The following is a 12,268-nucleotide window of genomic DNA, read 5'->3' on the forward strand; positions in this document are numbered from 1 at the left end:
CTTATTTTTGCTTTGGCACCACAGCGCCACTTACAGGCCTGGCATACATTTTGCAGCGTTTTCATGCATTCGTGTGGACGATCACATTTATTTTACGTCTCCCCCTTTACGGCAAACGTTTTGGAAAATATCAGCGTTTCGTGTTCGTTTTGACTTCATGTGGACGGGGCCTAAATATAAATAGATGGTTATTATTCTAATCAATTACCTGTGTTGTGTATTGATTCTGAACAAATCCATAGCCTCTTAAATTACAAACATGGCTTGCCCTGCTCCTTTATTTCTCTCCCTGAAAATGTGCACAGATGAGTGAAAGGTGATGATGGAGAGGAAGAGTTGATGCGTGAGTGTTGTGAACTGCAGTGAAATGTAGTAACCTTGTGCCAGTTAACTTGACTGAAGCATACACGATATTCCATTAAAGCAGATTGAAATCTCCACTGGGTCGTGTAAACCCTGGTTATATGGCCTCAGCTGTGATGGATATATGCACAGGCAAACTACGTACATCAATAAAATCACTTAGGTAAATCATCTGTTTCCCAATCTCTGAATGTGAAAATTGTGTGTTTCCTTTAGAATAAGGAACTAGGAAGAAATTTATCAAAAGTGTCTCAATCACACTATGGTTTTCAGTCGAATATAACAATAATATAAAATGCTTTTCAACAATGCTTTACAATGAATTAATGGCACCCCTATCTTCATATTTTCTTCAATAACCTTTTGAGGCAATTGCTGCAATAACAGTCCTGTAACTTTCAATGAGACTTCTACTCCTCTCAACAGGTATTTAAGTCCACTCCTCATGACCAAACTGCTCCAGTCGTCTCAGGTTTGAAGGTGCCTTTTCCAGAAGCAATTTTTCAGATCCTTCCAAAGATGTTCAATAAGATTTCGTCCAATGTTTTCCTGTTGGAGACCCATGACCTATGAATTACATCAAGCTGTCTGACCATAAACTACCATAAGTAGGTATGTGCCCCATGCACTGCATGAGTTGGTTACAAGAAAGTCTATGACTCGACTAAAGGTAATCAATACAGGGGTTTTTACTCCCAAAGGGGAGAATAGTAGTTTTAAGGAGGGCTACAGCTGCCTTGGAATATGAAAGGCCATGAAGAGGCCATAAGGAAAGCACCAATAGCCAAATGCCCGTTACGAGTAAGACAAGTTCTGAGAAGTCAGCTCCATGGTAAGAAAAAGGTCCAGGCAGTCACCAGCTATGACTTACCAGTACTAAGATACCATAATACCCAATATGATGGCCTATGCAGTAGATTCAGAGCACTGATGTTAAAACACGAATGCGACTTACCATGCATGGTGGATTCCACCGCAATCCAAGGAAGCAGAGGCCTAGTGAGCATCAGAGCCACCATTGAAGATGAAATATCAAAGCTCCAAGAATACAAAAGAAGGATTGGCCCAAAGGGATGAAGCACTTGGCTAATGTCTCAGGCATTGGACAAATGCTAAAGATGGCTGAAATGAAAATATCTAAGACAATTTTCTGTCGGATCGGGTGTGAAATCGGATTTGTCGTGTTCTGACCTCTTTAATCTGTCATCCGATTTTTTTCCATGTCAAGGCCAGAACACACCGAAAAAGATTTCACGTCCAATCCGACAGAAAATAGTTTGAGACAAAGTGGTGGCATTTAGCAGTCATTGGAAGTCAATGTAGATGATCACAACTGACACAATTTTATGCAAGGGGGCTTGCGTAGGTCTGACTGAGACCCCAGGTCTATTTTAGTGGGAAATATGCAGCAATTCATTCATTGGATTTCTAATATAGGCACATGAACATTATCTGTTCTGGTTTGAGATGCTGCAGAGACTCGCTTTTCTTTGTAGAATGTGCTGGTGTTTTTTATTTTTATTTTTTTTATGACTGTTCATAATCTGTCCAAGTCAACTGTCGTAATTTTTAATTTCTGCATAGCACAGAGTAAGAAGTGAAAAAAAATATGCGCACATCTGCCCACCCTGCCAAGTCGTAGCCTCACTATACGCAGTCAGTGTGACATGGGAAATTCAATGTAATTTAGTTTATTTATGAAGCTGCAATTCACAACACATCATCTCAAGGCACTTTACAGTTCACCGGATCATACAGTGAAATTGATTCAAAGTTTTCTATCTAAGGAAAACCAGTTGATTGCATCGACTCATTGACTCAAATACAATCCCTCACACTAAGCATGCTTCTAGCGACAGTGGAGAGGAAAAACTCCCTTTTAACAGGAAGAAACCTCCAGCAGAACCAGGCTCAGTGTGAGCGGCCATCTGCCGAGGCTGACTGGGGTTCAAGAAGACAGAAGCAGAGATACAAAAAGCAGCTGTAAAAGGCGGCCCCTCCAGGAAACACAGCCAGGCAGACGAGCTCCGTGCAAACTCCCACTCCAGCCAGTCACAGTCAGAGAAACAGGACTACACTGGAAAAACAGGCCCATTTCCAACATCTATAAACAAGGGTGTTGATGGCAGCAGCACAGCTGATATTTCTCTCCAGGATGGTGTCACGGCCAAACAGGAACAGACGAGGCAAAGCTACTTTGAGGAATAAGCAGAGAGAGTATAACGTTAGAGATTGAACTAACAGATTCTGCAGAGAGGGAGAATAGAGATGGAATGAAGCAGAATGATGAAATAGGGGACACTATGTCCTCCAGAAGTCTAAGCCTATAGCATCATAACTATAGAGATAGCTCAGGATAACCTGAGCCACTGTAACTGTAAGCTTTATCAAAAAGGAAAGTTTTAAGCCTAGCCTTAAAAGTAGACAGGGTGTCTGCCTCACGGACTAAAACTGGTAGTTGGTTCCACAGGAGAGGAGCCTGATAACTAAAAGATCTGCCTCCCATTCTACTTTTAGAAATTCTAGGAACCATTAGTAAACCTGCAGATTGAGAGCGAAGTGCTCTGTTAGGAACATAAGGAACAATCATATCTCTGATATAAGATGGAGCTTGGCCATTTAAGGCTTTATATGTGAAAAGGAGGAGTTTTTAATTCTATTGTTGATTTAGCAGGGAGACAATGAAGAGAAGCTAGGATAGGAGAGATATGATCTCTATTTTTAATTTTCATCAGAACTCTGGCTGCAGCATTTTGGATCAGCTGAAGTCCAGCCTTGAAGTAACAAATGCATGGACTAGTTTCTCAGCATCACCCCTGGACAGGATATTTCAAATTGTTGCAATATGTGAAGTGACTGACTAATCAACCTCTTTTTCAAAGACTGTGGTCCAAAGACTATTACTTCTCTTTTATCTGCATTCAGAAGGAGAAAGTTGGGCGAGCTCCTTAGCCTTCGACGTCAGTGACTCTGGTTTGAATCTGGCCTGGTGTCCTTTCCCGCATTTCACTCCCCCTCTCTCATACCCCCTTTCCTGTCAGCCTATTGTCCATAAAAACAAGCCACCAGTGCCATAAAAAAAACTCAAAAAAAGAAGCAGAAAGTTAAGAGTCATCCAGGTTTTTATGTCTTAAACACATGCCTGTAATCTATGTATGTAATTGGCTAGCTTCATGTGGATTTATAGACAGATATAGCTGGGTATCATCAGCATAACAGTGGAAATGAATCCCATGCTGTCTAATAATTCCACCGATTGGGAGCATATATATATAGTAAAGAGAATTGGTCCTAACACTGATCCCTGTGGTACTCCACAAGTAACCTTTGAGCATGAGGAAGATTTGTTATTAACGTGAACAAACTGAAATCGATCAGATAGATAAGATTTAAACCAGTCTAGTACTGTTACTTTAATTCCTACAAAATATTCATAAAATATATTATTGTATAAGAGATTAAAGTCATGCCCAACTGGTGTGTTCAGGCCTTTACGTTGCAAAGGTCTTGAGTGTCATGCTATTGGCACCATAGGCTGGGTTTTACTCCTTCTCCTCTTATCTGGTTTGCTCCACCCTGCGCTTATGATCTCTTATCAGATCCAACTGTTCCTTCTGTTAACTAACCCGGATACCAGCCAATGGTGCCAGATTATTCGACCTTCGAGTCAGAAGCGCAGTAAAAATGGTCCCACCCGCCATGTCCGCCTCTCTGGCTTCAATGCGCGCAACGGACACAAGGGAAACAGAATTTCATACAAAACCGGGACATAGAACGTCTCAGAGTCAGTCAGAGCTTCACATACTTGGGACATCAGTCTGTTTAGAAACAGCTAGTGGTGACAACTTCTTCTTCTGCACAGGAATGCTACAGGCTGCTTTCCAGTTCATGCTGCCACTACTGGTTAATTCCAGTACTGCACATTTTACTCAGATCAGCTCAGAAGCAAGATCCAGGGCTTGAGATCCCAATCGCGAGATTCCAAGTAGCCGCCCCCTAAATCCGCCACTGTACATGACCTAATTGCAGAGCTTGTTTGTTTTGATTTCTGTATATGTATCGGATGCTTTGGTTGGTACCAACATGTGGTGGAAATTACATGTCGATAGAACCTTTAGAAATAAGTTTACTGTGAAAATGTTCATCACAGTACCCATTTTTCTAAATTTAGATAGACAATATGAAAAGGATTGCAAAGTAACTGATTATAAGTGGTTATTACAACTTTAATAGCTTTAGAACGTTTAATGTTTTTTCTTAGATTTGATTTTAAATTCGAAGGATTTTCTGGTTATGTGTTTCTGTTTTACCCCATTATAATCTCATGGTAGGATTTTGGGTACCATCATCTTGGTATTAAGAGTGGGCACCATTTGCCTACCCCATTTGAGCCTTTCTTGAAACGCTACTGTACACTAATCTCTAAACCTTTAAAAAAAACTTTAAAACGTCTTTCTTAATTTACAAAAAGGAAAGAAAATCTATAATTTGCATTGGACATTTCAAATTTTTACAGCAGAAAAAAAGGTAAACACCTTTGGCACTGCAGCGTGTCATAACAAGGTGTTCGTGGCTTCAGCGAGTTTGGCTCTAAGAACAGATGAATCGCCAGTGGAGGCAGAAACGCGCTCATGCTGCGCGCCACAGATCCAGTGGAAGCGCATTAAGCTTCATTAAGAGGTCTGCCAACTTCCGCTGAGGAAAGGTGCGTCAAGTCAAACAGATTTAAGTTTTCTTCTTTTATTTTGCGAAGAGAGCAGAAACACCAAGCTAAATCCTTTCTCGGACTGTTTGAGTTGGATCGGCTTTGTGACTCAGGCTGGATCTGCTGTGGAGACCGCGGCGGTCTGAGATAAACAACTATAACATGCTTCTCTACATTTTTTTTTTTTTTTTTCAGAAATATTCCTGCATCTGAAACCGGAACAGTTGCCCTAAAACACGAGGCGAGGCATTTCATCGCGACGGGATTCACAGATTGAATATTAGTCATAAAAAAGAACTCTTTGATGACCAAAACAGGAAGATAAGTTAGTGGAAGGAAGCGAGAAGGAAATGACACCTAACCCTCTATTTCTGTTTCTCATTCTGTCTCTTACAAGTGAGTAAAACTGTTCAAATTGTGGTTCGTTCTAACATACAGTATTTTAACGGGGGATTTACATTGTGTTGTGCTTTTATATTAGATTTATAAACTGGCGTTGTCCATGGTGCTGATATCAACATCTATAGACCTCTCCGCACACGTTTATACAGCTAGTTAAACAAAAATAAATGATTGTTTTATGACTTCTTTGCAAAAAAATTGTAAACTGAACATGTGAGTTTGTGGCCTCTAAAGATCTTATCTTAAACATCCTCAATACATTTAGTTAATTTATATACCAAACATATCATTTAAAAGTTACAAAAATCACTACTGTTGCTTTAAAAATCCAAGGAGCAGAAAAAGAGAAATACTTAGTGTCTATCTTATAAAAACATGGTTTCATTGAATATTTAATAGTTAACTTTGATAAAAATATGCTTTCTAATAATTAAATTTAGCCACCAATTTCAAGCACATGGTTTTAAAACTGACTCTTATCAAGCATCTGCTGACTATGTGTAAAAATCAATTGTATCAGCATAATTTCACAGATATATATATAGATTTTTTCATTTATTTATTATCATCACAGTGGATAGGGATGTTTCATTAATAATCAAAGACTTTCTCATTCTGTGGACTATAAATATGAAATGACACTGCGGCCCATTTCTTCTAGTAACAAGGCTGGACAAGCACCTATGTATAAGATGCCACCATGCCAAGTGAGCACAATTATAAGAGAGGTAAAGTAAATGTCCAGAGCTCCATAACAAAAACTAATATTCTGGGATCCTAATGTTTCCATAACAACCATTAGTTGATATGTAGATATCAAGTGGTTGGTGAGCAAAAAAAAGGGGCCTTCCTGCCATCAAAAGTTTAAACCGGTGAGGTTGCTATGCTTTTCTTTGATGTGGTGTGAAACTAGTGATGAAAATACTAATAAACATCAATTAAGTATTGCAAAGGTGTCTGTACTGCTGTGGACACCTTTGTCTTCTGATGACACTGGGAAAGATTTTACTGGGGAAATCTCTTCTGGTGGAAATTGCCTATAAATTGAAACTGGGTTGTCATTCGAACGTTCAGCAGAACAAAGAAAAAATTAGAAAATTTTTCAAAGGCTATCAAGAGCTTAATTGAAAAAAGAAAAGTGTTTTTGAGAGGGTTGAAGAACTAGAACTTTAAACATTTACTGTAGAAAGAGATATTATTAAAGATTCTGATCTCATTAGGCTTGTTAAATGTAATTGTAATTGTTTTTTAGCCAAAATGATTTTACCTTTATCTTTTGAAATAAAAGGTTGTGTAAACTCTATATCTCACACTGATATAGAAAAGTTTTCACCAAGCTACCTAGAAGACGTGCGTCTGTTGTGGTCATATTCTAAAAATATTCAAAAGTAAAAGCAGATGGCCTGTGTGAATAATTTAAAGAACACTACTTTTGTTCCTGTATTCAAGAAAGCCCTGAGTCTTTTTTCTGAGAACACATTTGAATGCCTCTTGTTTTAAAAGCAGAGTCTCCTATTGTAAATCTGCACTTTAATCTTCTTTTATTTACTTTTTGTTTTACTTATTTTCCCTGTAAACTTGTTGCACATTTAGCTTTTGCTTCCAAGCCTACATTATAAAAATAATGACTTTTTAACAGCATAAATTAGTAAAATAGGCAAGCCACATCAGCTAGGCAAGGCAAGAGAATACAGGTTCATTTATATCGCACATTTCAGAAGCAACACAATTCAAAGTAATGTACATAGTAGGAAAACAACCAGAGAAAAGTACACTGCAAGATGATCCAAAAAGGAGAATATAATAATTGATTAAAAAAAAGACAGGAAGTCAGTCTACAAACTTAAACAAATGGTTTTTAGATAGAACAGTCAAAGCCAACTCTAAGAAAAAAAGAATGTTAATCGGAATTTAAAGGAATTAGGGATTCAACTCTTTTAGATTTTCTGGGAATTTAGTCCATGTTTGTGGACCATAAGAAAGAAAGGCTGCTTCTTCATGTTTGTTTCTGGTTTTAGGTATGCAGAGTAGATTTGAGGCCAAAAGGCCTGATAAATCTGTTGTTGTTGTTGATTGAAATCTTTGCATTTAGATGGTGAATAAGACAGGCTCTAATGTTGAGCCTTGGGGAATACCGCATGGGATTTATGTTATCTATGATGCAAAGTTACCTACTGACCCAAAAAAAGGTGCTGTCTTTTGACTAGGATCTAAACCAGTGCAGTTCTATACTATATAGGCGACCCAGTTTTTCAGGTGCTCTAATAAAATAAAGTGATCGGTGTTGAATAATACACTAAGATCCAATAATACCAGCAGTGTGTTCCCTCTATGATCTGCATTTATAAAGCCAGTGTCAGTGCTGTGGTTGGTACTGATGCCTGACTAGAAGACATCAAAAGAGGCTGTTCATTGTTTGGAAGCTGTTGAATTGTTGAAACAACCTTTCAATAATCTTACTAATGAAGGGAAGGTTTGAGATGGTTCTGTAGTTCTACAGTAGCAACTTGACCAGGTTGCTCTTTTTCAACAGCGGTTCAATGATTGCCTGAGAGAAAACACTGAAAGAAAGAAACATATTTATTATTTGAGTTAATTTAGATGTTATGACAGGCACAACTTTCTTAAGATAACCTTTAAAACATCAAGACAGGTGAAAGAAGAGCCCAATTGGTGTATTATCTCCTCTAAGTTTTTGTACTTAATTATTTGAATTTGAGAAATGTTGTCAAAATCAGTAATATTTGGAGACAACTGCCATTCTTATCATTTTTTCAGTAAAGACGTTCGGAAATTTGATGCAGACTTTGGTAAGGTGGAGTTCAAATAGCATAGTCACTGGAGGGTTTGCTAGTGTGTTGACTGTAGCAAATGAGGTGCAAGCAATATTCATGTTTTTGCTGACAATCTCAAAGAATAAAGATATATATTATTTTCCAGTTGTTAGATCTGTGAAGTCTCTTTATATAGATATCATCGCAAACCTGGTCTCTAGTCTTTCCTCACCTGTGTTTAGTTTTTAACACTCCGTTTTTCACCTTTATTACCATTCTGACAGCATGATCTCATTGAACTTGAAATTGTCTCTGTAAAATTCCTTAAGACATGAGTTGTAAACTGGAACTATAAAAATACCCTGAAATCAGTTGAATATGATAGATGAATGAATTGAACTTTTGTAACAATCTGTTCAACCGCCTGGTGCAAAATTATTTTTAATACATCCAAAACTCTGTTGAGGGACTTTAAATAAACACCAATAGGAAAATCCACAAATCTCATTTTAGAATCTTTACTTTCCCTTTTAGAATAGGTTTCAATGTTATTTCTGTCATTCAGATCCCTCCACTGACAGGCTATTTTTGACATTTACTTTCATAGGAGCAATTGAAGCAGTGATTTCTAAAACTTTAGAATTAAAGTTTTCTACTAGCTCACAGGGTAACAGGGCAAAGTGGTGGTAGAAAAGTAAATCTGGTTGGAGGTTCTAGTAGCACCATCCTCAAAGATACAATGATGCCTCTTTGGCTTACTGAGCCATTGAAAATGGTGCTTTCAATATAACAGAAAAGTGGTCAGATAAAGAAATATCAGTAATAGAGATCAAGTATTTATCTCTATAGCCCCGGTCATTTTCCACTGTCTATGTCCAGAAGTCGAGGGGCTGAAGGTGGGTCTATTGTCGAGGTTGTATTTGCTTGCTGGATTGTTAAGAAGAGTGTGCTGGATTAGTGTTGTGAAATGACATTTGGCTCACCAATATTTTGAGGCTACAGATTGGTGTGAGCTTCCAATACATTGTAATGGATTGTTCAATGATAATAACAACTTCAATAAATCAAATGTACAGATAATAAGGTGTCCATTTTGATTGTACCTTGACAGGAAACCTCTAAATCTAGAATGGTTTTGGGGTCTCTTCACACTAATCTTACTTATTTCTATAGAATTTGAGCCATAGATAGAACATGGAATTCTAATTAAGAGACAGAATGGGACATATTTTCAGCTCTCATTAGCTTTTTCTTTGGGGTTACTTAAAAAATCATTTTCCATTGATTTACTTTTAAATTGAGAATTTCCCTGTTAAAGTTGTCCTTCCTTTAAATTCAGAAGTTGTTCAGCTCTGTATGATAGAAAAAACTACTAGAAAAACTAAATCATACATTTGCTGTCTAATCTCCAAATGTCACTCTTAGTAAAGCTCTTTTGGCTTATGTTAAGTTCTGCTCCTTTTTCCAAATAAGGGCTATGTGATGACATTTATAGAGCTCAATTCTAGTCATTTCTTATCAGAAAGAATATTTAAGTATTTAATTAGATTGTTTAGATGTTATTTAATATTTTTTAAACATGTATTTTCTTTAGCAGTGATCTAATCATAATTATGTTTGATTCGCCAACCCTTAATCTTGGATGGAGCATTTGTACAATGATATTATGGTAGCATTCCATAGCAGCTTTATCCATTGAGGATTTTAAACACCCACAGGTCTAAAATGCTGTATGCAGAATAGTTCAGGCACTGCCCACATTACATAGTAATAACCCAATAGTAAAATCAGAATGGAAAGGTAAATTAAGAATCAAGAATAAAATATTTCTGTTCCTGGACAAACAGTTTGTCTGCATTGCCTACTGATGGTGGTCAGAGAGAACTGGTGCCGCCCATGTATTGTGTTGTTATTGTCAGTGAGTTCTTTGGCAGCTGTGGCTAGAATGTAGCTTGCAACAATCAGTGTTTGAATGTGTCTGTAGGTGGCTGAATGTAGTGTAATGCAGGTGCTATACAGGCTATTTATCATTTTGATTTATATCAAGTTGCCATGTTTTTTTTTATACATGCAGTCTTAAATACATAAGAGAAGTTTTTCGCTTTTTATGACTAGATGTATAAAAGTCAGCTAAAAACTTGTTGGAATCACAGCCTTGTTGCCAAAGTGCTTCATTGTCATCTATTCAGACAAAGAACTGGGGACAAAAAATGTTGCAAAAGAAACATTGAAACATTTCAAGGAAGCGTCTTGTCCTGCAAGCAAAATGTAAAGGAATGGGGAGTAAGTCACCCCTTTTGCAGCAGTATTTTAGTTCACTAAAAAGATCTATTCAAGCCATACTTCTGCTTAACCCAATTTGTGCAAGCAGCACCAATAACAACAAACTGTCCCTTTCGGTGGAAATAAATTGTCCCATTTGAAGTGAAAAAAATGACACCTACTCTGGCGTAAAAGTTAAAACAGCAGGGTGCATCTGTAACAAGAACATCTGTCCCTGCTGCATGCAATCTACTGAGAAAGGAGAGCAGTTCATACGGCAAAATGAAGCAAAGAAATTTAGATATTAAATGCTCATTTTTCTTTAGTAAGTGTGCTTGGCAATATGGGCACAATGACGCAAATGTCAAAAGAAAAAAAATAATGCCTCCAAGTTAGTCTCAGCTCTCCTTTTACATAACCAATGGCGTTTAGCTGTGGTGCAAACAAAAAGCTTCAAGGGGGTGTCTCACATGCATGACTGAATTTCTGTTTGCTTTTTTCTGGAGGTCTGAACAATGCTCATCCAATCACACTCACAAAGCAAAATAAAACATGTGTAGCTTTAATTACTCTATGGTCATAGACAACATATTGAAACATTTATATGTTTAGATGTAAGTGTTATTTCTGAATTTTGTTAACAATCACTTCTTATTTAATTATGATGGTTGTTGACTAACTTATGTATTGTTGTCACATTAGCATGTGTCTGTGTCTTCTAGAGACTGACTGACAGAAATACGAAGTTATAAACACTATGTTGACTATATTTACAGTTAATACTTTTCTGTTTGTAGACAGCAGAGCAGAGAATGCAGAGGAACGTCTAGTAAACTACCTGCTGGGACCAGAACGCTATAACAAGCTGATCAGACCAGCAGTAAATAAAACCCAACAGGTCACCATCTCCCTACAGGTCTCTCTGTCACAGCTAATCAGTGTGGTGAGTACAGAATATGATCTGCAATGATTACCAAAATCTTTTTTTGGTCTTCAATCGTCTCTACAGGTTTTAATGGTGATGTCCAGTCAGAACATTTCACTTAATTCAAAAATACTTTATTGGTCTCAAAGGGAAATTAGATCTTATAATAACTCATGGGCTTTTTCTCAATAAGCTGTAGGTGTTGATAGGTGTGGGCAGGAAGGATCTTCTGCACCGAATCTGAAGACACTCAAGAAAAAGACTAATGACAAGAGAGCTAAATTAGGAAAAAGTCAAACTTAATGGTGCGTTTAAGGTCATTCTATTGTTGTCAATTATTTCAGTAAAAACTTAATCAACAGCCCAAGAAGGAAAATGTGTTGAGGGGACAACTATTATTTTCACTAAACAAATCGTTGGTGTTTGTGAAAAAGTGACAGGCTTGAAAAACAGCTGAAAGAAAGCTCGCAAAAGTCCATTCGAAAACACAAAACACATGTAAAGTTACAGTTCTGTAGAGATAGATTTCTACAGTTTTTTTTAAAGCCCATTTACTCTGAGCAGACCTCCAAGACATACACATTCCATTGATTTTCATTGATTTTCAGTCATCTTCCACCCTTTCTATAGCATCGTGAGACCATCCTGATCTCGCCAGCTTTCAAGATTTCACTCGCAGATCAGTCTAGCTACTCTCCGTTAAAGAAAATTTGGAGCCGTTTACCAAACGAACGTCTAATTCGCGTTGGCTTTGAGGCGGGTTGAGGTGTGACACAGAGATGCGTGACAGTTCAGTCTAAAGAACATGGCAGCTTCAGCCGATGAAACTAGCGTTAG

The 12,268-nt window shown here is 37.6% G+C and overlaps 1 protein-coding gene across 1 annotated transcript in view; it reads left to right on the forward strand.

Moving 5' to 3' along the window:
• Window positions 1–4,979: 4,979 nt before the first annotated feature.
• Window positions 4,980–12,268, forward strand: part of LOC107093752 (neuronal acetylcholine receptor subunit beta-2-like) — a 19,287-nt gene continuing 11,998 nt past the window's right edge. Inside the window, exons 1-3 of the mRNA XM_015389000.1 lie at window positions 4,980–5,068; window positions 5,264–5,464; window positions 11,304–11,449. Coding sequence (XP_015244486.1) covers window positions 5,419–5,464; window positions 11,304–11,449 — 192 coding nt within the window. The 5' untranslated portion in view covers window positions 4,980–5,068; window positions 5,264–5,418. The remainder of the gene's footprint in view (window positions 5,069–5,263; window positions 5,465–11,303; window positions 11,450–12,268) is intronic.

The sequence above is a fragment of the Cyprinodon variegatus genome, unplaced genomic scaffold, assembly GCF_000732505.1.
Source record: "Cyprinodon variegatus isolate N-32 unplaced genomic scaffold, C_variegatus-1.0 Scaffold445, whole genome shotgun sequence".
Lineage (NCBI taxonomy): Eukaryota > Metazoa > Chordata > Actinopteri > Cyprinodontiformes > Cyprinodontidae > Cyprinodon > Cyprinodon variegatus.